The 26,889-nt window shown below is 39.9% G+C and overlaps 3 protein-coding genes across 3 annotated transcripts; 2 read left to right on the forward strand and 1 right to left on the reverse strand.

Moving 5' to 3' along the window:
• The first annotated feature begins 244 nt into the window (after window positions 1-244).
• Window positions 245-3,552, forward strand: LOC139947146 (uncharacterized). The gene has a single exon (XM_071945004.1). The coding sequence runs from the start codon at window positions 2,224-2,226 to the stop codon at window positions 3,319-3,321; it is 1,098 nt and encodes a 365-aa protein (XP_071801105.1). The 5' UTR covers window positions 245-2,223; the 3' UTR covers window positions 3,322-3,552.
• Window positions 3,553-10,228: 6,676 nt separating this feature from the next.
• Window positions 10,229-16,152, forward strand: LOC139947130 (uncharacterized). The gene is made up of 3 exons (XM_071944979.1): window positions 10,229-11,270; window positions 13,137-13,292; window positions 14,463-16,152. Exons 1-3 carry the CDS (start codon window positions 11,043-11,045, stop codon window positions 15,354-15,356), a joined length of 1,278 nt encoding a protein of 425 aa, XP_071801080.1. The 5' UTR covers window positions 10,229-11,042; the 3' UTR covers window positions 15,357-16,152.
• A 169-nt stretch (window positions 16,153-16,321) lies between these two features.
• Window positions 16,322-24,150, reverse strand: LOC139947008 (dimethyladenosine transferase 1, mitochondrial-like). Its single transcript, XM_071944820.1, has 7 exons — window positions 23,856-24,150; window positions 22,857-23,008; window positions 22,077-22,185; window positions 21,145-21,296; window positions 20,268-20,387; window positions 19,391-19,518; window positions 16,322-18,378 (listed from the first exon to the last, which is right to left on the reverse strand). The coding sequence occupies exons 1-7, from the start codon at window positions 23,968-23,970 to the stop codon at window positions 18,204-18,206; spliced, it is 951 nt and encodes a 316-aa protein (XP_071800921.1). The 5' UTR covers window positions 23,971-24,150; the 3' UTR covers window positions 16,322-18,203.
• Between the last annotated feature and the right edge of the window lie 2,739 nt (window positions 24,151-26,889).

Below are 26,889 nucleotides of genomic sequence, written 5' to 3' on the forward strand. Positions count from 1 at the left end.
GACTTTATTATGGTGTTTCTCATGAGTAATCCACCAACCCCAATCGGTAGATCCTATCGACTTCCCACCTGCGAAGTTGCCAAAATATTGGCGTCTCCAACATTCCTTGAAAAGACAGTGTCCTCGGTGAGATGGATTGAGCAGATTAAGACCTTCTTAGGGTAGGGATTGGAACAGAAGGGGGTAGAGAAGATTAGCTTTGTTGGGTATCGACCCGTGTGGGTAGAGCCCCACCAAACCCTCTTTACTATTAAACTGATGTTGTGATGCGATCTTTTCAGTGCCAGGGAACAGTGACCCTGATACGTGTGTGTGTGGAATAATTTATAACAGCTTCGTGAGGAAATGGTGTTGATACAAATTTTTGTTGGACTTCCGAAGTGAATTATTTATTTTCTACCGAATCGCTCGGACTGGACTGTTGAGATTGGTTTTGTTTCTGGATATCGTAGAGTTTCTGGAAGAGGCGGATATTGTGCCGACACAACGTACAATTTTTTTGTGTTTACATCATGAAATTGAGAAAGACTCTGCCCCCTGTGGCCGAAACGTCATCAGGCAATGGAGAAAAAAAATTGGATCGTGAAATTAAGACAAGCATTTGAGCATGAGCGTGCTACGTTTTTGTCTGATCTCCGGTTAATTGCAATAATTTCAACGCCTAATTCTCTGCAAACTTCAAGAATCTGACTGTTTTGTTTTACACAACATTTAACTGTAGAGGTTAGTGGAGCTACGAGACACAAGAAAATGTTGTTTTCCAAAATATTCAGAATTCATCTTGTAACAAAGAGTTGTCCTGGTGTGAGATCGACCTGCTGGGTCAAGTAAAGAGATTATGCACGTCACTTTTCGCTGAAATGTTTTTTTCCACGCTGAGTGCAGACGACCGATCAATACTGGATAAACATTCCTCTCAAAAATATTGGCAATGTGGATTTTGAATTCGGTCCAGCCTAGAAAATTGCAACAAAATGTTGGAACAGGGAGAAAGCAAAATCCTCTTAGCATCTACCTGCAAGTCTCGAAGAGGATATTGTTAAAGGAGTATAGTGTTTAGCTTGGAGAAACTGTAGACAATCACAAGTTTCACTCATTTCGAAAACATGAAATATTTAAGAAATATAAATCAACATGACGCATGCGACCCCGGTAACGTAAACAAGTCTCTTGTGGAAAAAAATCGATTTGTAATGAATTGACATTGTGTGGGATCGACAGATGTGGCTTAATATATACTTTCACCTCAACAGTATATAGGTTGGCGTACATAACATTCATGATAAGAACAGGGAAGACTTCAAACTGTTCTCTCAGCAGACAGAGCTAGATAATTTGCACTGCAGACGATTTCATTAATAACTCTCCAGTTGAGCTGATGTATAACTACAAGTTATTATTAGAGACGGGACAAGTGGTTATATAATTCACTTTGCCAACGCTGGAACTGACAGTTAATTTCGTTTAGACTGATTGGTTTACAGTCGCTCCGTCTTTTTAATAATGTGTAAGCGGAATAAAGTTAGTGTCGTTGAGTGTGAAACTGTTAGTTGATTGATACGGTCTGGGTTGCTAGTGTGGATCAATCAGCTTCAAATACCGAGCCATCTGCTCTTTGGAACATTAATGAGCAGACAAAACCTGGAGTAAAGTGTCGAGCGTATGGAGTATTACCGTTCGTGCTCGGACTATCAAGAAGTTCAACTTCGCAGGAGGATTCGTGCGTGATGCAAATTGAAAAAGTAAGATTTTGATTTCTGTTTGTCTTACCGGAATCTTCATTTGTGGTGTATATAGTCGATGTTCTTTCAAGAAACTGTTGACACTGTATTGTCTAAGGGATACACTTTGCAGATTGCTAAGCTGGATTCGTTTTTGGTGGTGTTTTTTATTATCCTGAGACCTGAGGCCGACAGTTGTCAGAAGCTATATCTAGATATAGTAGTGACCAGAAGGTAATGACCATGGTTATTGAACCAGGTACTTAATTTTGCAATGAAACCAGTGACTTTGTTAAATTCAGTTTTATAGCTCCATGGTCTGATTTACATCTGCCAAAAGTTATCTTAAGAGTAGTTTGGACGGCAAACAATACCACTTACAAGTTATAAAATGGAATATCCACAGAACTAATCATCAAAACGCTGAAGTAATTTTAACCCAGTTCGTGGTTTGAGAAGAAACATTTTCTACCGTCGAACTTCATTTACAAGGATTTTAAAGATGTCGACACCCAAAGCTGTCACTAAAGTGAAAGAGCGCCGTCACAGCGTGAATGTGACGATGTCAGTGGTCCATAAAACAAACCGGTCTGAAGACAAGAAACTGGAGAGACACGTCGAGCATCTCAAACAGAAGGACCACGCCGACAAGGTGCGGCACTGCACCGAGGTCCGCAAGATCGAGAAGGAACTTGAATCCATGCAGATTCAGGTCCAGAGAGCGAACCGCACTTTCACGAGAAGGGAGACAACGGAGCGTGACGCCCCGTACATGTTCGGCCAGAAGATCGCCGCGAATCAACCGCGCAAGATCAGGCGGCGAAGCCATCGCGGTGACTCGGCTGCCGCGGCCCTGAACAAGGTCGCAAGTAACGTGGACCTCGGCGGGAAGAATCGATTCCGATCGGCGGTGATGGCCGTGTGTGTCGCTAAAGGTATGGGGAGTACCAATTCCTCCCCACAGGATCAGACCAATGAACAAGAGCCATCAGAAGGAAAAGTCATCTCGGAGGATAAGATAACTTCTGGAGGAGGTGGTTTTACGACTACGAGAACGCGTAGCCGAACGCACCCAATGGACAGACCCTTCACAAGCCCCGTTAAAAACTCAAGGCGTTCCTCGTCATTCATGCGTCCAGCGTCGACATCTTTGGATAGCATGCGGACCAGCAATCAAGGGATCAATCCCGCAAGAAGTGCCGGCAGACGGCACACCGTAGCGAGTCTTGTACGCCCACAGTCACACACGGACTCCCCACCCCCACCATCGACTCTGCCGGACTTGGTGAGTGCTGCCCGTGCAACCATCGTGCACGCTGCGGAGTCGGCTAAAGCCGCCTCGATACTCAAACGGAGGGGCAGCGCAGTCAGCACGGTCACGGCTGCCGAGCGGGAGCTCGAAAGACGGCGGTCGAGTGCCGCGCTCCGCATGCAGGAGATCAAGACGGACTTGACGAGACGGGACGGGGATCTACAAGATCGGATTAAACTGTTCATCAAGACGGGCATGCCTGGGGAATCGCTCACCAAGTCACATCGTCGACGGCTCAGTGTATTGCCACTTGAAGTGCATTCAATGGGCTCGAATGACTCCGAATAAATCAAAACTTTGCGGTGAAACAAAACACTAAAAAAGACAAAACATTTTATAAATATGTAAATTATTATCGCGATCTTTTTACTAGAAAACCGGGCTTACGCTGTGATTGCAAATTCACCATGGTGTGGGTTCGAATCCCGGTTACAACAATATTATGTTTCTTTGAGCAAGACAATGTTTGCTTCATTTATTGTATTTATCTTCAACCGTTGAGGTAGAACATGAATCTTGTCTACCTCTGCCATGTACTTACCAAGTTGGTACATGTGAGGACAGAAATAGTTCTTGTGGTTGATTTTTAGCTTGGTGCGCTATTTGTTGCTCAGGCTGTATACTCCAAAGGGAGCTATGATAGTTTAGAATTTACTTGAGCGCCATGAATGGTCTCTGCGTGACCGATTTGAGCTCTGCACGAAAAACACTATTAATTGTTGTTAAATGAAATGATGTGAGAAATTATTAATGTGTTCACTGCGGTCATCAACGTGGCACTCTGCCCTTACTCAAACTGGCATGCTTGTCGAGTGGTGTATGTCGCCCTCTCTGTTTCAAACCTGCATTTTGAAGCCGAAGAACAAACCATTTGCAAAATAGATTTGAACATTTTTTTATATACAATGACTTGCTTAGTCACACATTTTAACTTCCCTGACTGAAGACAGTTGCTATGTCAAATGGTCGTCGAAGTTGCGAGATAATATTGAAAGAAAAAAACCCACCCTTGTCACACGAAGTTTTGTGCTTTCAGAAGCTTGATTTCGAGCCCTCAAAATCCAATTCTGAGGCCTCAAATCAAATTCTTGGAAAATTACTTCTTTCACAAAAACTTCTCACTTCTCAGAGGGAGCTGTTACTCACGCTGTTTTATACTATCAACAGCTCTCCATAACTCGTTACCAAGTAAGATTTTATGCTAATAATTATTTTGAATAATTACCAATGGTGTCCAGGGGTCGATTTCACAAAGAGTTAGGACTAGTCCTAACTTAGGACTAGTCCTAGGAGATATACAAATTGCATGGATAGTCGTAAGTTAGGACGAGTAACTGGTCCTAACTCGAGATAAGACTAGTCCTAACTCTTTGTGAAATCCACCCCTGTGCCTTTAATGTCAATGATAGCTGACGATAAACTGCAAATAATTAATATACATAATGCTCGTTGCGTGGCAAACAAATGTGATGAACTTTTGTAGTTGAATTGTTGAGGACTCAGAAATTAAGGGGACATGCAAAATGCCTTCTGATTAGGAACGTTGGCCCACAAATTAATAGTAATTGTTTTGAAGTGAATATGGTTGGAAAGATCTTTTAAAAGTAGAATATATTGTTCGCATAAATATCCATAATATCATAACAAATTTGTGATAATATTGGCTCAATTGGTCATCGAAGTTGCGAGCAAATAATTAAAGAAGAACCACCCTTGTTGAACAAATGTTTGTTTTCAGATGCCCGAGAAAGGCTTCCAGCCTGAATTCTTTCTGAGATTGAAATATTTTAGTGAGAAAATACCTCCTTCTCAAAAACTACTTTATTTCAAAGGGAATCGTTTCTCACATAAGTTTTATACTATCAACAGCTCTTCGTTGCTTGTTTTATACAAAGTTGTTTCCAAACGTGTCCAGTGCCTTTAATAGTTCTTTTCGGAAGTAGCTAGGCCTATGTGAAACACGAAAGCATCATTACCCCGTCCCACCGTTAGTCCCATGTTATACCCCCATGGTCACTGGAGACCTATAAGCCTTGAGACACCAAACTCTTTTCAAGATCCTGCTAATCGGATTTGGAACAAACTGTCAGGAAAGCCGCCTATGTTTACGCTTTTATTCAATCGGTTCATTTGCAGAAGTTAAGCGGCATGACAATAGTAGATTATCTCTTGTTTGCACGCAAGATTTTAACTGTTAACAGTTATCCTGGGGCCAACTTCATTGAGCTGCTTAAGCACAAAAGCATCTAAGCACAACAAAATAATGCTTACTAGAATAAGGTTACCAGTAAAACTACCATGTCACATGTACAATTTGTGACTGGTATCCTGCTCATTTCTGCTTAGCAGAAATGTGTCGAGCAATGTTTTTTGCTTAAAAGCAGCTCTCTGAAATTGGCCCCTGTGTGTAGTTTTGAACGTGTAGTTGATGACAGTGGCCATAATGACAATGGTAGGATTACGTTTGCAGAATAGCAGTGGAAGGTTGTAGAGCCGTTCATTGAAAGGGTTTGCGATTATAAGAAGTAATTTGGTGTGGAAACAAAAACAGTATTGGGGTTTGCAGTGTGCCATAACAAAGACAGCAAAAAAAGTAACTTTTGTTTTCTTTTTCAAATGATTTCTTTAGGTGAATTTAATTTAATTTAACCTTATTTATTCTTTTATTTAATTCTGTATTTATTTTCCTTATTTCTTGCTTTTTTATAATTATTTTTCCGTTAATGTTCTGTCTTGTGCTTTTGTAACTTGATTGTTGTAACCTGTTTTGGTCGAGTAAATTTTAGCAATACATAATAGCTAGGCTGTTGTAAAAGCACCTATAATTTTTAAATTGTTACTCATACTCTAAAAATGAAAATACCAGGAGACGGACCATTTAATTACGGTGATTTTGACGCCTTGTTTGTAACAACCGGTCAAATATTGTTGTCGCGGTGTGCATGCTTACAGATGAAAAGTGCCCAGTCTGCACATTCGTGCTTCATTTGGACTGAAAAGAAAATGAAAATGGCGTCCAGCAAACACGTGGCCAATGGTTAAGTAGCTGTGTATGAAGTTCAATCCTGGTGCAATTCTACAAAATCGAAAGACATTGAACCAAACACACTGAAAAGGTTCGCGATGATTCTTCACTTATGTCCAAATATCATGCCTGATATCGGCGGATGGTATCTCCAATCCCAACACCGCATTCCTCTTTTACCGCAGAAGGACACCTGGCCTAAAATGTTCTTAAAGGAACACGTTGCCGTGGATCGGTCGAGTTGGTCTACTCTTTGAAGAGCGTTTGTAACCGTTTTGTATAAAATGCATATGGGTGAAAAGATGTTGTAAAAGTAGAATATAATGATACACACAAACACGCCTCGAAAATGCACGGTTTGCCTTTTACCTTGTCGACCAACTCGTCCGATCCAAGGCAACGTGTTCCTTTCTTTAGACTCCAAGTACACAACGAAGACAGGGGCGGGTGCGTACAACAAACCCCAATAGTGGGTGCGTTCGTTAAGCTTCCCTGGGTCGACCCCGGTGTGTGGCGTGTTTTTTTTTCCAGGACGAATGTGTGCAGATAATTACCCACGTTCGTCCTAGGAAAAAAAACGCCACACACCGGGGTCGACTCAGGGGAGCTAAACGAACGCACCCTAAAAGCACACGTAGCTAAAAAGCCCGGTTGTTCATGTACAGTGTATGTGCCTGGTAGGCCTATAGTACGACGTGTGGCTCAACTTTCATCACAACTACAAGACAACAGTGAAATCCTACGCAGTATCAGCAAACAAACTCCCTAAACATGCTCGCGGACATAAGTGGACGGTCAAACCTACGAAAACAAAATTCCCGGTAGCCTACTTGGATTTCACATCCTTGCTCCGTTTCATGGACTAACTCTGTTTTCAGTAGAAAAAAAACTTGGTCATATTCTCATGAACAAGTATGGAGACTGATCTCAACAAACCTATTTGAGTTTGTTAGAGTTTAAGAGATGGGCTCAAAGTAATAATAAAGGCATTCCTTTTTATGCGTGGTTGACTTCCAAAATCACATTGTTTGTAAAAGATTTAAAACAAAAAACAAAAAAAGGGGAAAAAAATGTCATTGTGCATTTCCAACACATTTTTTTAGCAGGCAAGATACACTCATCAAATTGTAAGAAATTTCTTTGTATGCAGATTCACCACATACGTTTTGGTATAGGCCTACCGCCCCTATGTGTTTTTTAGTGTTTCGACGTTTAAACAAGATCATAAGGTGCATTCGATCGATAGGGTTAGTTGACCTTGTATGGACCTATGATTTTATGATAAGAAAATAATTAGAATAGGCCTACTTATGAACGATTTCTACTCTAAAAGCCCGTTCACATGAGAGTTATTTAGCAAAGGTCCCTTGCTAAATTGTAGCATGGTTGTAATACTTTACTTAGTGTACCTCGTGTGGATGGACAACAATTTTTTCTATACTATCCAAAATCTCGCTAAACAATGCTACATTTTACAACTCTGCCCAGTTAAATTGATGTCGTGCGAATAGCACTGAGTACAATTTGCAAGCTTGATAAAAGAATTTGTACTTCGGTTATTGCAAGATGGAATAAGTACATCTCCTGGAATCACCTATAAAACGAACCATATGAAACAGTTTCGGTACTTTGTGGTACTTAGTACTCTGCCCATTATTCACTAATAAATATCAGTGATATGTCGTTATTAATGACTTCTGTATCATTTAATATACGATAAGGTGTGGATAACACTTCAAATTAAAGGGCGTGCAGAATGTGAAGAGATCATTAAAAGCATACAGGCCAAAGGGTCGAGTTGGTTCCTACTATTTCAATCGACTATTGGAAAAATCAAAATGCCCTTTGGTTTATAGATACAACGCAAACGTTATTGTCATTGTGATAAGTGCTGTGTTTTTAACTTATAGCAAGTGAACATGATTACTTGAGCACGAACAGGTGACAGGCACCAACGATTATAACAAAACAATAAACAAAAAGTAGAGCCTACACTGCGAAAACTGGTGTTAAATTGATTTTTCCTTCTATATGTGACAACGCAAACGTGGTGTTATTTAACCCCATAAAACTATATCGTTGTTGGAGTTAAAGGAACACGTTGCCTTGAATCGGACGAGTTGGTCTATAAAAAAGCGTTTGTAACCGTTTGTTATAAAATGCATATGATTGGAAAGATAATTTAAAAGTAGAATACAATGATCCACACCAGTTTGCCTCAAAATTGCGGCCATTTATGGGAGTCAAAAATTTGACTCCCATAAATGGCCGACCGTGTTAGCCGACGAGGTAAAAGGAAAACCGTGCAATTTCGAGGCATGTTTGTGTTGATCATTGTATTCTACTTTTACAGCATCTTTCTACCCATATGCATATTATAACAAACGCTTTTCAATGACCAACTCGACCGATCCAAGGCAACGTGTTCCTTTAACACCATGTTGGTGTTGTCACATATTGATACCAAGAGAATCAATTTAACATCCCAGTTTTTGCAGTGTATAGTCACACAAGAGTTGCAAATTTGTATTCAGAAAAAAAAAGTTACTCCAGGTTTAAATTAACAACAACAGCTTCTTCCCATACTCAAATAAATACAAAATAACTCACACAACTATTATTTTTGTTATAAATGTTTTTTTTTTTTTTTTTCAAATTCGATCATGACAAATTGTTACACAGGATGGTTATTTTTAAGACAGTAAATGAGGATACTGGTCGCTATATAATTACCAACAGTAAGCTGTTTGACATGTAGCCTACTTCAAGCTTGTGTATTAAAACATTTAATAGTCTCATTATTTTGCAGATATAGCCGTGTGTTTTAATTAAACCGTTAAGGGTTGATAATGTCACTTCATGAAAACGCTTAAAACGGATTTTCATCACACTCGGCCCCAGTTGGTGTCACTTCGTGAAACCGCTCAACCCAAGGCCATCGCAGAGCTGCTTATAAGCGTAAAATGTAGCTAAGCACAACAAAATATTGCTTACCAGAACGTTATTCCAACCAAAATACCATGTCATGTGTACAATTGTGCCTGGTATCCTGCTCTTTTCTGCTAAGCAGAAAGGTGTTTCCGCTTAAGCATCCCTGAAATGTATTGGTCTCTGATCCGTGTGACCTCCAAATTTTCTCTCACATTGAGTTCATTTGGAACTTGTATAACTCGCTACATCCTATACATCAATCAAGTGGAAATCTTGAACTTTATCAGCTGACAAGTTGCCATCTTTTGTTCAACCCAAGTGTTCAATGCTGAACATGGCGCCCATTCTTCAGGGTGCCACACGGGTACATCCTGGCAACGACGGGGTGGTGTCGCCCAGGACAAAGTGTGTGTTGTTGACATCGTCTATTTATTCCCAAACTTGGGCAAATAGAAAATGACAAATTTATCTGATTTTTTTTGTGTAACGTTGACGATTGTTAAACAAAAATTAGCAACCTCTTAAACAACGGGGATGATTGCACAGTATTATTTGGTTTTTAAACCGTTCGGTTTAATCCAATTATGTAGATTATGCAATAACTGACATGTTTTAATTTCATTTTAAAAGGTGGACGCCTTTAAGATATTGTCATTAATCCTGAATGGTTAAGAAAATAATGAAAGAACAAAAGAAGTGCACACATTTTGGGTGCTTTCAGATGCCCGAGAAAGGCTTTAGGCCTGAAGTCTTTCTCAGATTCAGACATTTTAGTGAGAAATTACCTCTTTCTCAAAAACTACATTATTTCAGAGGGAGTCGATTCTCACGTTTTATCAACAGCTCTCTAAGCCGCTATATGCTAATATATATGTTGAGGAATTACTAGTAGTAGTGTCCAGTGCCTTTAATCTAATTTCAAACAACCCTGTTCAAATCGTCGTCTTTCTTGATTCTGTTTAACCACCGGTGTACATTATGGACTTGTTTCTTTTGGGACCAGACTGTGACGGGATACTTAAAACAACTAAACAAACAATGCGTCACGCTCTTTACAGGTTAAGCAAAATCAACAGCAAATCGAGTTACCTTTTGTGTCCGAAACCCATTTCTAACCCATGCAGGAATGTTAGGCCGATCTCTCCATAGAAAAAAAAACGACCAGCCGTGGGGGATTATTATTACCAAGCCATGTTCATATCTCTGTAAACAGTACGGCAAAATTACCAGCAAGTCAAAGTTCTAACAGAGGGGAATAATGGCGTTAACGCTTCGTATCTGAAAATTATGACTTTGTACTTTAGGAAAGCACTTCAACGGAACCAGGAATACTTGATGGCTTATAGGCGGGGAATAAAATAGAAAATACACGGCATCATACAACAGCAGTGCCGTGGTCAACCAAAACGTTTAGACGTCTGATGTTGAAACTTACAACATAATTCGAAATCGAATTGAATCGTCTAATTGAATCGTCTAATTGAAAGCAAAGTGATAGGGCCTATCTCTATTAAGAACTGAAGTTGGAAATACATAAAGGACATAGTATCATCTGCATGCAGCTATGTGTTAGTTATTGAATATCTGTTAATTTGCTCGACTTTTCGGTTGTCTATGGTCTTGCGTATCTTCACAAGGAATGCTGGCTACCGAGAAATGCTTCATCATGTGAAAACGGATCCTGTTGGTCTACACCAACTTGTGACATAGCTACTGCAGTATTCCAGAAGGAATTCAAGTCATTGGCTGCTAAGAAACAAATCAAAGCTAAGTTCGTTTTCAGAACAAAGCAACTTTCCCAGCTGGAATAGTTTCTCATTCAAAGAGACATTGAAAACGGAGGTTAAGACATTCTGGGCACTATTGTAAAAGATTCTTCATCCATGCCGTGATGGGTTTTATTCCTTTTGTTCAAACGCCATAACTACTTCATGGACTTTAAAAATAGCTTGATATTTTGAAGACAAACAAATTTTATGATACCTTTGACTGCGAGAGTACATACAATACAGCTGTATATATTCGGCATGATGATATAATTTTTAACTAAATAATGGCCGGGAATAGTATTCGATTCACCACGGCCATGGATGATGGCCGGCCGACCAAGGACCCACCGGTCACCGAGGAAGGACAGTCGGGTCGCGGTGGTGGGTTTTACGACAACAGTGACGCTAAGCTGGCTAACAAGACAGAGGACCACAGGTTGACTCTGGCTATAGAGGGGATCAGATTAGAGAAGTATCGAAGTGTGATCGACATTGATGATGATAAGAAGAAGGTGGGTTTTTGTTTCAATTTCATATCAATCTGAAATGAAGGCTTTAAAAAGGATGAAAATGTTAACATTTGCCAGCGTGGGAGTTGGAAACTAACAATGTTTAGTTTCTAAACAAAAAAGGCCAAGCATGGAGTCGAACTTGCCCCATAAATAGTGCCAAATACGCTGGGCTCCCTCCGAAAGACAACTCGTCTCGCTTGCCCATCAACAAACATGGCGCAGACGATGTTTTTTTTTTTTTTGCATTAAAGTGTTTATCCTACACCAAAATGAGCGTGCACATTGTTCAAGTTAATGTGCTTTTTCGAATGCGCTATTACGGTTAAAGTGACACAACTGGGAGAAAATAACGGCATAAAAACGTGCGTTTCAATAATTTCACCTCCTGGAGAGAGACAGGCGTAGGGCAAAGAAGGGGAGGGAGTCCAGCGTATTGAGCATTATTTATGGGGCTAGGAGTTGAACCAAAGCTCACAATAAGGCCAACCTATAACCACCATAACTCTCTTTGGCATTAAAGTGTACCATACCTCTAGTTTATTCAGGTTATTCTCAAAGCAGTGTGGAATCAGCTACATTTTGGTAATTTAAAGCATTATTTTGGATAAGTGTGTTGACAATATAACAAGTAACCAAAAAAACTGAAAGCACGATCATGGTATTATTTTCGTAATGGGAAATATCAATAAAAATAACGGAACACAATTGAGAAAAAAAAAAGTGTAGTCACTAAACCTTTTTTTTTTTTTTTTTCTCAGTTGTGTTCCGTTATTTTTATTGATATTTCCCATTGCCTGCTCAGCATATCCAGTTTATTTTGTATCTAATTATTTTTTCGTGCCATGTTTGCTTTTAAATGATTGTCTTAATCAGCTTTTTATTTCCTGTTTACTTCTATTTTGCCTAGTTTTTGTTTTGTTTGCATTTGATTTTGTTACTCCCTACGTGAAATCTTTTGGAGTTTGATGTTTGTGTTGTATATATTCTTGCCATGCCTTTATTAAAAGATTGGTCTGGGGGATTGCAGTTGGAGACCGGTCCATTTTTGATTTAGGGGTAAACATTTAATTTTTCAGTGCCTCTGTTTTATTTTTGGTGCATGAAGTGGATTGGTCCCTGACTGCGGTCCTTTGGATTGACTTTAAATCCCTCCCATTGAGAGTGAACTGTTTTCTAAATAATCTCCGTTTTTGAGTGTTATAGTTTTTACGCCATTTTAATTTTGATTGTAATGTTTTACTCATATGTTTAATTAATTACTTTTAAGTAACTGTTCTCACCCTTTATAGGAGTGTACAGTACTTCTCCCTCTCAGTCTTTCTGTGTAAGATTTAGGCAATTTTAAATAGTAATGTAATGTTTTACTCCAAATTTTTAACTATGTAACTGTTCATGTAATTCTGCTGCTGGCAGCGAATTGAATAGAATTTTAATAAACCATTGAATAATAATAATAATCCTACTGCCACTATTTCATTTATTTAAAATTAATATAGTATCTTATCTACTCAAGTGTGGTATTTTTTAATCGATGAGAGTAATATGGCAATGGTAATGATATGAGTGTACAGACATTTTCATGCATGATCATACCATTGCCCAACGACCAATCTTGAGATTCAAAACAATAACCCGCTCAGTTCAGAGCTTTGCTTGTTTCTACCTCCATGTTTTTTTTTTTTTTTTTTTTTGGGGGGGGGGGTGGGGGGAGATATTTGTGTGTTTAATTTTTACATTCATGCACTGATAGGTGAAATCCAAACCAATCAATAGGCCTATATGATAAACACAATACTAGAGTTCTGTTTTTTGTTTCTTCGAATTTAGATCATTATTTTGTAATTATGTGATATATTATTCTTTTAGGTAAGGAAGGGTTTCCAAAGCCTTCTCTCGCAGCGGCAGTTGCTGGATGTAGCCCGGGCTGATCGCATCGTAGGCCCCGGGCGCTCACCGGCGGTAGACAGGGGAACGGAAAACCTGATACTAATGAGGAGGTATAGAACGCAAGGCGGCCAACATGTGAGTGGAAAATAAGTACCATTGCTGTTTTTTATTCTCTTGCCTAGTTCGACAGAAATACTTGACAACCAATATATTTATTCCACTCGATATTATCTCATAATCCACCCTGTCATAGGCCTACTGACCATCCCCTGTCCTCACCACTTACTCCTATTGGTTCACAGCCACCAATTGTTTCTAAAATATAAACTTTGGTTGGCTTTAATTTTCCCGCCTTTTTTTCTGGATCCCTTCCCTTTATCCTTTGCCTCTTTTTTTTCTATAAATGGATATGTATTTGTTTGTACTTGTTGTTTATGCATATGAAGAAGGTAAAAAAGGCCATCTACCCTACTCATTTTATTTGACATTTAATATCAAAAGAGGGCGCTGTCGGAAAACATTTGTACACAGTTCTCTGCTAGAAAAAAATAAACAAAACTGAACAAAGATGAACATTCAATTTAAAATAACTGTGACAAACTTGACTTGATTGAGCCACTGAAGGAACATGATTCATCAGAAATCAGAAACAAAACAATTTACTTTTCTTCTTGTTGCTGCACATGAACTTTTAAATTCTAAAAAATGAACGTACTAGGGACAAGTGTAAACAGACTATTTTTAAAAAGTGAAAGAATAATTGTGTAAATGTTCTTGCTTATCGGACTCAAGTTCCGATGGCCTAGTTATCAGAGTGTGGATTCGAACCTGGGCCATGACACCTGTGTCCTTGAGGTAGGGAGGCATTAAACCATAACTGCTTCTCCTACCCCGGGTGAATCGTTACCTACAAAGAGGACTGACACATTATTGCATTTGATTGATACTTTGACGCTTATTTTAAAAGCAGGGTCTAATTAACAGAATAGTTTTGTTGTAGAGCGCCTTGATCTGGCCACTGGGAAATGATCACTATATAAAAACCATGTACCATTATTATTCTGTAGTACACTAAGACTGAAGAAATATGTGTCTATCAAATAAGTACTTATGTTTTCCCCTTATTATGTCAAATGTACGGGTAGATTGTGATAACTTTACAATAATATAGGTGATAACTTGTTATATTTAAGAGATAAATTATGATAAATTACGTTCTCTTCAATCTACAAAGTTTCCGTGTGAGTCTGGAGGAAACATTCAGTTTTAAAACAGAAAAATAACTTTTTAATTTTTTATTTGCAGCCTCTGTCCTCCTCGCCAAGACAGCTATTTCAACCAACTCCTTCAATGCCACATCCGTCTTCAAAGAAACAGGATACCAACAAACAAACCATTGATCACAATGGAAACCATGGGAACCAGCCAACCACTCAAACACCGTACAGACGACCTCACACTGGATTCCATGCAGTGAGACCGTTCACTTCTGGAGGTCGACGGAGGGCTGGTAACCCTCATAGTCCACGTGGGAAGAGTCCCCATAGGGCGGAGTCAGGAGGAGGTGACATATCAATGTCATCAAGTGAGAAAACGACAACCAGAGCAAAGACCGCAACTGGAGTCAGGCAGAACCAGATCAAACTGGATCAATCGAGCCAAAACCAGGGACAGAACAGTGAAGGCCAGCCCAAACCGGTTCAGACCAGTACCAACCGGAACAGCGTTGACACAGATGACACTGATACAGACGATGACACTGTAAAAGGAGCATCACGTCCTCGCTCAAAAAGTGCATTTGGGATCGATCAAATAAGTATCCCGACTTACCCCATCGAAGAGGAAATGATGAACATGCATTTTTTCACCGGCCCAACTATGACGTCACGTCGGTTCAGCGGCTCAATGCAAGGGCGCCCTCAAACTGCCAGCGCGGCAGTCTTGCACGGTCGGTCAAGACGAGAGCTAAGTCGCTTGACACATATTGACGCCATCACCGCTTCTGAGATGGCACTGAGGAGGAAAGTGTGGCTTGCTAGACATGATGCCAAGAGCAATGTAGGGGAGGCTGCTCTCCAACAACGAATACAAGAGTTTATTACAAAACTTGATACAGACAAACGAAAGAGAGAGGAACAAAATTGGATGATGTTTGAAACTGAGGACAAGCGAGAAGATTTGGTTTTGCCTGCTGTTTAAGTTCAGCTGTTAATATATAAAGTAGTTCAAAAGTATCATACAACTTTATCCCAATAATATTATTTGTTTTTTACTCCAACTACTTTTGGTAAAGTAACTGCATCAGGGGTCGAATCCACAACGAGTTGGGACTATAGTCCTACTAGTCCTAGGAAACGTAAAGGCTAGTCCCAAGTAAGGACGAGTAACTCGTCCTAACTCGAGATAAGACTAATCTTAACTCTGTGAAAACCACCCCCAGGTAAAAAGGATATATTTTCATGTTTACCCTATATGAATGTGCTATACGCATGGTATACTTATTTGCTTTCCCCCGAGTCCCATGGAAAACAATCCACAGGCTACTACTCAAGTGGGATTCGAACCCCTGACCTCTGTCATTCAGACAACACAATCAGACAGTATGCAGGTTTTACTGTGTGTACTGTGTGCAGATGCATTCACCACATCAAATATTGCAGGCTGGTATAGTTTTTATATCAATTGAAATCATGGTGGATGATATTGAATGGACACTATATAGACCTTTATCACGCTGTCAACATCTTGGTAATATTCCCCGTTTCCATAACAGTAATGAATGCTAGCATTCGTTGCACAAACATGGCACCAGACTATTATTTCGTCCAGCCTCAAGTTTGGTTACAATGAGTTGGAATGGAGTAAAATCAAGACGGCCACACTGTGATAAAGGTCTACAAGAGGGTGGAATGTACTGTGTAGATACATTCACAATACAGTGTCATTCAAAAATAAAGTGGATGGTATGGAATGGTCAGAAAGTGCTGGGGTGGATTTCACAAAGGTAGTCCTAACTTAGGACTAGTCCTAAGCAATGCTAAGAGATAGGACCAGTCCTAAGTTAGGATGAGTTACTGGTCCTAACTTAGGACCAGTCCTATCTCTTAGCATTGCTTAGGACTAGTCCTAAGTTAGGACTACCTTTGTGAAATCCACCCCAGGACAGTTTTTTATTGACTTTTTTCTGCCAGTCAACATGTTATCAGCTTCTTCTTTTTTAGGCTTGATGGTCTAGTATTAGTGTCTACTGTATAGATGCATTCACTACATTAGTGAGTGTGATAACAAATTTATCTTCCAGCCTCATTACGTCAATGAGGTTAGGTTTTGTTTTGGTGTTTTGGTTTTTGCACGCGCAGAGTTTAGAATGTAATTTTTGCACTGACCGTTTGCGGAGCGTGACGCACTGACAATTACACAGAGTGCAATATAAAAATTGGGAGTAGGTTTAATATAGCTTTTTATATCACACTCCGGTTCGAGCATCCGATTGGAGGGTTAGCACTTACTGGAAGATAAGATATCATATTGCAGGCTGGCATAGTGTATCTTTCCTTTAGAGCCAAGATGGATAAATATTGAATGATCAGGAAGTACTTGGCCCTATTTCATAGAGCTGCTTTAGCAAAAAAAGTAGCTAAGCACAACAACATTTTTTGCTTACCAGAATAAGGTTACCAGCCAATCCACCATGTCGCGTGTACAGTTTGTGACTGGTATCCTGCTCATTTCTGCTTAGCAGACAATTGTTAAGCATTATGTTCTGCTTGAGCAGCTCTATAAAATTGGGCACAGGTTGGTTATCATTTGAACTTTTTAATCAGCTTTTTTTCTGTCAGTGAACAATCACCAAGCCTGTGAGGGGAACACACTGCCTGAAACTATATCTAAAAATATTATTTCAAGACCAATCGACTAATGTGGAATTCGAACCCTCCCTCCAGATTACAGTACGCGAGTGCTCTACCACTGTCGTACCTTACCAAGCATTAGAAATTCTAAACAGAAAGGAGACAAATAATTACATTTTTTTCTGCTGGTGTTTTCTTTTTAATGACAACCGGATACTGTAACTTGTACAGAATTCAAACAGTTTTTTAAACGTTGTAAACTTTTTAGAAGTAAGGCTATTGCAAAAAAAGTTACAGCCCGTAGAGAAATATTTTGGTAATAAATCTCATCGAGAATTTATGGACTGAGATTGGTTGAGAGCCTGTGTGTTATAATAATGTATACAATTTCTGAATTCAAACCACTCTTTAAAACCATGTCACCTATCCAAGGCACAACTTTTTTGTTGTAACCCCGTTTAGTAACTTTACTATATTATTGTTACTGTTTATGGCAAAATGCTCAGGACGCACTATTGTTTAATTCATATAAACCATCCACTGAATCTGTTCTTGGTGCAGACACTTTTTGCCTAGAGCTGCATGGAAAACTGCTCACAAACACATCGCAAGCTAGTTAATTAAGACTGGGGTTTAGTTCAATCCTCATCTTGTCCTCCTTTCCTAGCCCCAACTCCATTCCCAGATAACAGGGCCCAGTTTCATGGCTCTGCTTACCGCAAGCAAAAAATCAGCGCTTACAGAAGCAGGGAATTCTGTGCTTATGTCAACCATATTTCGTGGGTTAGCAAGGAATTTTTATTTTTGTGTGACTGCTACTCCACGTTTCAAGGCATTCTTTGCTTACACAGCTAGCGCATAAATTTAGTGCTTGCACAGTAAGCAGAGATTGCTGAACGTAAGCGCATAATTTGGCAGTAAGCAGAGCCATTGGGCCCAGGGGCCGATTTCACAAAGAGCTAAGATTGATCTTAACTTCAAAATCATTCAAAGTTGCTAAATAAAGTGTGATATCACAATACAAATCTCTGTCACTACTGAGAATTTGTCTTGCAGGGAATTTTTATTGCTTTGTGAAATCAGGCTCCGGGATCGATTTCACAAAGAGTAAGAACTAAGAGCTAGTCCTAACTCGAGAAGACTGGTCTTTAATAACTCTTTGTGAAATCGGGCCCTGGTCTCCTGTTCTTGAGTGCTACCTGTAGTTGTAATCAAACATGCCAGGGATTCTCTGACAGATGTTGTAGTATGCGTGGCACATCAGGTTAAAGTCTTCCATGGTTAACAGCATCGGCCGCTGAGTTGGATCAATCTTAGTCACTTGAAATATCTCATCGGTTAGGTCTTGTCTCTCCAGAGGGAACAAACTCCTAAAGAAGTAAAAGGGTTGAAGACATTTTAAAGGTGCTATCAAGCTGGGACCTTTCTCAGAATGCCCTGCTCCAAGAATGTGAAGGCCTGAGGGCCGGTTCATACTTGCTTTGTTTTCACCTCGTACGCAGCACGCAGAGCCCAGGTCAGTGCTCGAGCTAGAGCCATGTTTGAAAAAGGCCCCTGGTATTTTGTGAAGCAAATTATTTACCTTTGGCCCTCTTCATTATCAGACATGATATTTGGTCCATGGGAAAAAATTGAACATTTAATCAAGCACAAGGGCTGACCCACAGATACACAAGGTGAAGGCTCTAATTGTCTTTTCAGGCCTTATTAACAACAAGGCCTGGACCACGGGCAACAAAAGCCATAACCTCCAAAGCCTTCCATGTAACTCCAGGCCTGCAATCAGACAGTAAAATGACAAGACAATTGTGAACACAACTTGTATGTTTTCACACTTTTCAAATAACTGACTTCAAACTCACAAATCAAAAGTAAAGGATTTGAACCCACCACCTCCGGATTAATGTGCCGGCGCTCTACCAACTGACTTATCTAGCCCTTATGTTGGTGGTCTCCCTATTTTGTCAAAATATTTGTTAAGGGGTGCCAGTCGGAAGCCATTGAATCTGTAACTGCTGTATAGCCAGGGTTCACACCCAAGTTTCTGAAAAACCTGGGTTGAATAGGAGCGTTCAATAAGCTGCCTCGGGTCGACCCCGGTGTGCTCATCCAGGTGGCGTATTTTTCCCCGCTTGTGGATCAGGTCACTTGGGGCTGGCCCGAGGTGCACTGACGTCGCCACTAGAAGGGTGAGTGATCGTTTCATTAGCTCATGGCAGGGGCTCACCCGGATGCGTATTATTTTCCAGGAAGAACCTGGGTAGCTATCTGCCCACGTTTGTCCTGGAAAAAAAATTCCCCACCCGGATGAGCACACCGAGGTCAACCCGGGGAAGCTAATCGAACGCACCCATTATAATGGTAAGACCACAGTATACTCACTCAACTCCCCTCCTGCAGTATTTTCTTCTGAAGTGGAAGACAGAACGGACCAATTTCTCAACCAGCTTGAACGGCAGGTCAATGAGTGGATCAACGAGTGGTGTGAAGCTCACTACGCCAACATCCACCTGCATAAAAAGAAGAGATCAGTTTTTAAAAATCACAACAAAATTTAAATTTAAAAAGGATTTGAAACTTTGGAGAAAACATTTTCGAAATTAGGGTTTGCAGCGACACTAGACTTGTGGACAAAGTGCTTAATGGTTGTCATGGTGACAGCGTACCAACTCCCTTGCAGCATTTGTGACACTGGTCATGTTTGGTGACTTTGGTCCCATTTAACTAGGGAAGGCTTTTAACTCTATCCTCGCAGATACCCCTCAGTCATGCTCATGAGGAAAAGCAATTGTAAAGCATCTTCCCCAAAAAGCTTCATGACCGGGACTTTAATCCACACCCTGCCTATTGACTTAACCACCAGAATTTAATAAGAATAATAATAATAGTGGCTTCTTATATAGCACGCATATGACACTCTGTGACACTATGCTTTAATATACAGTATTTCCTGCAAGGTATATGGGACTACATTTTAATTATGAGACCTACTCCTTTTACATACATGTAGCACCATGTAATGTTTTACAAGGTGCTGTGGTGTGAAATGCAGCCAATCAAACCTTAACGATCAGTGCACTGGGTTCTTTAACGTGCGTAACACAACACAAGGGAGCAGAATAAAAAGTCCAAGATTTAGTGGCCACTAGTTCATGAAAGGCTACTATGAAAAAAAAAAATGTTTATATAAACCAAGAGTTTGTTTACAGAGGATAATATTATATTACAACCAAATTAGTTAATTTCTGTAAATACTTACGTCAGGTTTAGGAACAAAGGCTTTCCCTGGTATTGTGAAGCAGTGTTTGACTTCACATAGATGCTGAGCCATGATACTCAGACGACTTCTCTGGGAATCTCTAACTGGTGCAACCAACCTCTACAAATATAATTGCGAAATAGTTCTCTATTTTCAAAGGTAGTGTCAAATATCGTTCTTTTGTTAGTGTCACACTGATATATAGGCAAAAATGCCGAGAAAGATACACAACAAAAATCACCTGTAAAAGTTTCAGCCAAGGTTCATGTTTATTTCCATACCATTAGGTACAGTATAAGGGAAAACTAGTTATCGGAACTTAGTAATAGTATATGGAGCTGAATCACTGTCTTATTGTTGAGAAACAACAAAACTCAGTATTTTCACCTGATTGTCAAATCTGACAGCGGATACCAACCACACATATAACCGTGACACTTGCAAAGTAAACCACAGAAGTCGAATTTTCAGACAATCATCAGAAATTTGAGATACAGTTTTGTCATATTATGCAATGTACTCATCTTTTGGGGTAAAAAAATTAATCTAAACCATATATACCACACTGCTTGCCACGCAGAAGAAATCGCATGAGCATGAACTGCACATATTAAACAATAGAGCAGAAATAAACTTTGAAAAAAAACTGCTAGCGGTATGGACCCTGCAAAAACATGTTTATTCCATACATTACAGTACATGCAGGGACTGGCAAAAGATCTGCATGGGCCGACAGCGTGGACAAACAATGCTTTTCTAACACTTTAGGCCAACTACAGTACAGTATATTTAATATTCAGCACAAAACGTTTTCTAGTAAGACTGCAACTGCTCATGCATACTGTCGAGATGCCCCGCCCCTTGGGGGGAAACATACCTCTGCCACCTCCTTCTGGAAAGTCAACAGCATCCGTGTCCGACCATAGATGAAAGGGCCACTGTGATTGGACAATGCTTCCAGCCATCGTATGATCAGAGGGGTGGACACGTTGAATGGAAGATTCCCCAGGATGTGGATATTAGGAGGATCTAAATTTGAAAGGAAAACAACAAAAATATAATAGTTTTATTAGACATTGCATTGTGAGGTATCAATGTTTATTTGGTTAGCGGTAACAACATGTGTGTATCTCCTTTGCTGTGTAGATTTTGTTCTTTGGGGAAGTTTTGCTCTTCAATTTACTTCTTTTGAGTAGATTCTGGGAGACTACATACACTGCTACATAGTTATGAAAAGAACTGTCCTGCTATTTACTACAACCTCAGCAGAAGGTAGGATGTTTGCCAGGAGCCCAGGACTACTACTTTCGCTTGGTGGATATAAGGGATTATCTCTTTGTTAACTTCACTACTGCAGAGTGAGTTTTTAATATTGGTCTCAACAGTTCAGCAACAAGAAAACGATCTATGAGATGCAATTAACATGTAGAACTTTGTGAGATGGTAAAAAGTGTTAAGATGCATGTAGGTTTGTTTAGTTTACATGACATCAAATATTCAAAGTGTGGACACCATTTAGTTTTACCCATTGGACTGTACTAACCTATGTCTCAGTTAGTTTCTAGTCCAATGCGCACATGGCTTACAAAGGTTGGTTAATTGCACGCTGTCGGAGGTCCAATCTAAATATTCTGTGGTTCACCTTAACTGATGCAGAGGAAGGGACAGTCCTCTTCATTTTGTGTCACTCATAAAAGAACAATTTTTGACATAAATTTCCTTTTGTAGAAATGCGAACAAGGGAGACTGAACCATTGATATGCCGCCCAAAGCTGATCAAGTTTTTGAAACTAGTGAATTACTCGTTACCATCATCCCATGATGTTTTAAGGTCTGCTGGAAATTCCTCCTCCATGTTGAATGTCATGATGTCTCCGTGAATGACCTTTAACCTTTCATTGGCCGCCTCAGAAAGCATCTGAAAGAAAAAATAGCTTTAAAATTAAAACGAGGATTATAGGGGTTTAAATCTTTGTCCTGAGACAACATTTTTGTTTAGATCACTTCCAGTTGTTTTTGTCAGATGCTGAATACAAATAATCAATGTTGATATTGATTTAAAGAACTTGTTTTGCAATTTACGCACACATTGAGTTCAGTGATAAGAGCCGATGTGTAAGAAAATTCCTGAAAACTTCTCACGGGCCTCCCCCACCTGCTTATTGTAGACCCTATACCTCCACAGAGACTCTTTTGCAATTGTTTTAAAGAAAGCAAACTTCTTTTCCCAGGACAAAAAAGTTGTGTTTTGTGAGCCCAAAGAAGAAAGCAGAGTCAAAGGGTGCATTCGATTAGCTTCCCTGGGTCGACCCCGGTCTGTCCCCAGTACATTCGAATAGCTTTGACGTCATTCAAGGGGCTCATCCAGGTCAGCCCCAAGTGCTTGTGGAGTGGGTCACTTCGGGCTGGCCCGAGGTGTATGAACGTCACCACGAGAGGGTGAGTGATTGTTCGTTTAGCTCTTTTCAAGTGCTCACCCGAGTGAGCACCGCAGGGTTGACCCAGGGAAGCTAATAGAACGCGCCCTTACAAACTCTCTTTCGGGCACATGATAATACAAAACTATGACGACTCCAGGTTACAACTTACTGTAAGACTAGGTAAGAATCTTTTATCTTTCTCTACTACGACCAAGTTTGCAGCACCTTTGTTTAATATGGATCTTGTGATACCGCCTGGTCCTGGTCCAACCTCAAGGACATGGGCACCCTCCAAATTGCCTGCATGCCGAACTATTTTATCTGTGAAAAAGAACAAGTGGAAGGGTTGTTCAATTATACAAACAATTTGAGCTAAAAGTTGTTCACTAAAACCTTAATAAATGTGGGACTCAGGAGAGCACAGTTTGAACATTGGTCCTGATACAATACAAAAATTTTGTTGAGTTTTCACATCTCATATTTATTGAAATTCTATTGACTTCTGCGGTAGGGAGCTAGGCTTTAAGAAAAAGCGCGACTGCCAGTTTGACCACTTGTAGTTTGCGTAATGGGTGGGTTCGTTTAGTTTCCCTGGGTCGTCCCCAATCTGCCCCGGTACGCTCGAATAGCTTTGACGGGGTTCACCTGGGTAAGCCCCCAGTGCCCTGCTTGTGGAGTGGGTCACTTGGGGGTGACTTGAAGTGAATGCCGTCACCGCGAGAGGGCGAGTGTGATCGTTCGATTAGCTTTTGTGAGGGGCTCATCCAAGTGAGCACCTTGGGGTCGAACCAGGGAAGCTAATTCAACGCACCCAATGTTAAGCCTTGCCCGAACGGCAAAGGAGGGTTACGTTATCGCAACTAAGAACTAGACCACTTGCTATAGGTACACAGGACATACGTTTGTTTGGTCAACATTTTTAGGCATATGTTCAATCTTGAAACTAGTCATAAAAATTTGAAACATTTATGGATTCAAATGCAAATTTGTTTTGTATGATCCTACCTCGTTAACTTAAAAATATAATATTTTTTTTAGTAATCTAATAATACATGTATTAATAAAAGATTTATGTCTGACTCTGATGTGAATGAGGTAATCAAACAAAATGTACACAATTTCAGTACAGAAACACTAAACAGATTAAAAAAACTAAAATATTACCAACCTGTCAATTTCAAGTCCAGCAGGAAATTTTGTGCGAGCTGTCGTTCAGCCCTCAGCCCGTACAACCGAATGATGTCACGAATCGTCGGTAGGGGCGGCAAACGAAGATGTACCATTTTCAAACTGGTACGAAACTAAACTTCCTCAGAATCAAAACTTAAGTAATTACAATCACATGATCCTATGCACCTTGGATATTTATGGTGACGTTAAAAATACTTAATCACTCTAAAGATCTAAGAGAAATCAAGAATATTTGTCAGTACTACTATTCCGCACGATCGCTCAATGCTCAAACCGTCCACATGGTGTTGTTGTTATGACCTTTGACCTAACCTACACTCCCTATCTTCTTAAAAGTTTGAAAATGTGCACACGCAATTTTGTTTGCCGATTTTGCATCTGTTTACGTTTTCTACTAACATATTGTTCAGTTTATCAATAATGAAGTTTTATTTGTATTATAAACGTCAAAAGTATTACTTTATTACCAATATTCAATGAGATAGGGACGCAGTTACCAGGCACGCTGGGATAAAAAACCGCTGATGTTGGCACTAAAACGTACTGCAAACACCAATTTGCGTACCAATACCAAGAAACTAGTGTGCGTCAATGACCGTCAAGCTTGCAGTGCCACCCAACAATGGTAAAAACTTGATGAGCTTTTTCGAGAACGCGTTGCAGCATCGTTGATGAGGAATACGGCAGGGCCCTGTTTCGTAAAACCTGTAAGCAAGAAAGTTATTGCTTAGCAGAAACAGGTTACCAGCCAAGATTGTGATAATGTTGCGTTGTGTGACTGGTGCCCCCTCAATATTTGCTTAGCATTTAGCAATGTCACTTGTTTGGACCCACCGGGTTCAAGAGCCTGCATGCTCAAAGCACAGAAACTACTATACATAAATATGCTTTCCAGAAATGTTGACCAGCTAAGCGAAACGGACCAACTCGTGGCCAGCATCCCATATTGTTTATCTATATAAAAATTTGCCCAACGATTTTTAGAACATACAACCATTGACTTGATCATCAGTCAAAATAGTAAGATGTAAACTTATCACAAGTTGTGTTGACCATGTTAGACGTACGGTTGTAATATAGTTATGCAATCGTACATGTAAAAACCAACGCTTACAAAAAACCAAGACAAGCAGACGATAATTCTATAAAACTGGGCGGAGCTTATTTTTGCCGCCAAAATTGCTGGCATACTTTCGCGTATGCGTCTTTTGTTATGCAAATGAGTTTCCTGGCGAAGTTTTTTAGAAGGCTCTTTGGTTTGACCGCAAGTGTGTTCGTTATGCAGTTCGCTGTATAAAGAAGCCTACTACACGTGTACTTTACAATTACAACATGGCCGGAGTCATTTAGCTTTCGGATTCGGACGTCACTTTTTCCTGCGGACATTGCATTTCTCTAAACGAGAACAAGCTCATTGCATTATTGCCCAGTATAAGGGACAACTCATAGACTTGAACTGTACTTCAGAGGCAAGCAAAAATGCCATGAAATGAGTAAATTACCGCGAAGAACTTGCTGTAGGTTGGTGAGGTCTTGCACAGGGGAACGGCATGACGGCGAGCTCGCGCAGCAGGGCCTCTTCGTGCAACGGGACCCGACCGCCACACACAGCCTCAACTCGTTCTGCCTGGTAAGATTTTATTATGAACATTTTCTGTATCCTGCCACCACTTTTTCATTCGTTACGAAATAACGTAGTATTTAATTTACTCAAATAGTAATATTCCTTTTTAAGAAAAACGAGTGAACAAGTCACAAGTGGTGGCCGGATATGGACAGTTTAACGTATAATTAATATGCCGTACGTTTATTTTCAACATCATTGCACTCAGATTTCCAGACGGACCAGGAAAGCTGTTATTTGACACAGTTACGGTATCCGGTTCATATACTGACCCCAAAATGAGTCTTGCCTCACGTGGTCAAATCTGGCGCTGAAGTTTTTATAGTTTAACAACTCGGCCGAAATTTTCCAGCACAGAACGGGATTGCTGTTTTGGGAGGGTCAATGCGTGGATGGGCTGCGGTGCCCAGGCCCGTTTTCCATGACTGTGTTTTGGACTTTTATTAAATAGACTTCTGGATTTGACACTATTTATTTCCTGTTTTATGACTTTTATTTGAACTTCTATTATTAACTTCTTTAAAACGCTAGAATTGTCTGAACTTAAGAAAAAATCTCGTTTGCAGACAACCTTTTCTTTCAAATGTAATAATATTTGTTCTTGAATCACCTTCATCCAAAGTCTAGCCTTTTCCACATGAATGTGAGTACAATTTGTGATAGCCGTTCAGCTTTTAAAGCTAGGCTCATTGTCAAATTAATGAAAAAACATTCTAAACAAACTGGCCAAATTCACTCTTACATAAAAATGACCCTAAGTTTTCTATTAGCATTATTTATAATTTATATAGGACTTCTGCAGCTGCTACTAAGCAGGTATTCATTTTCTGCTCAGCAGATTTCCAAAATCTGCATAGCAGGTTCCCCAACTTCTAAGCAGATGCAGATTTACAATTTCTGCTAGATTTCCAACTTCTGCTAAGCGCTAAGCTGATTTCCAAAATCTGCTAGCAGATTCCTGCTAAGCAGATTCCCCCTAAGCAGATTTTAAATTCATGCTTAGCAGATTTCAAGTTCATGCTGAGCAGAAGCAGATTTCTTAAATCTTCTAAGCAGATTTCCAACATTTACATTCATTATTCTCTCTCACCCCTTTTAAATAAGCTGGCAAAAAGTTAAAAAGTTATTAAAAATTTATTACTTAGGACATCCACAATAATATCACTGATAATTATAAATAATATGAAAGGTTTGGATTATCTCCTGTGAAAATATGACAGGTGCACACTCATTTCATAATCCTGTTGAAAACTTGCAGGCCTATATTGAATGTTTGCAGGATGTGCTTAAAATGTGTGTAGGGTGGGCCGGTGTCATTCAAGAGTTGGTTACCACAAATTTAAACATTAACTATGACATATTTCTGTATGTAGGCTTTCAACATCTC

This window comes from Asterias amurensis, chromosome 14 (genome assembly GCF_032118995.1).
Source record: "Asterias amurensis chromosome 14, ASM3211899v1".
NCBI lineage: Eukaryota > Metazoa > Echinodermata > Asteroidea > Forcipulatida > Asteriidae > Asterias > Asterias amurensis.

Coding starts and splice junctions, on each gene's coding strand:
- LOC139947146 (XM_071945004.1), top strand. CDS start 2,224: ATGTCGACACCCAAAGCTGTCACTAAAGTGAAAGAGCGCCGTCACAGC.
- LOC139947008 (XM_071944820.1), bottom strand. CDS start 23,970: ATGGTACATCTTCGTTTGCCGCCCCTACCGACGATTCGTGACATCATT. Junction 23,009..23,855: donor GCTGGACTTGAAATTGACAG/GTTGGTAATATT, acceptor TCTTTTTCACAG/ATAAAATAGTTCGGCATGCA. Junction 18,379..19,390: donor TACTGCAGGAGGGGAGTTGA/GTGAGTATACTG, acceptor TTACTTCTTTAG/GAGTTTGTTCCCTCTGGAGA.
- LOC139947130 (XM_071944979.1), top strand. CDS start 11,043: ATGGCCGGGAATAGTATTCGATTCACCACGGCCATGGATGATGGCCGG. Junction 11,271..13,136: donor TTGATGATGATAAGAAGAAG/GTGGGTTTTTGT, acceptor TTATTCTTTTAG/GTAAGGAAGGGTTTCCAAAG. Junction 13,293..14,462: donor GAACGCAAGGCGGCCAACAT/GTGAGTGGAAAA, acceptor TTTTATTTGCAG/CCTCTGTCCTCCTCGCCAAG.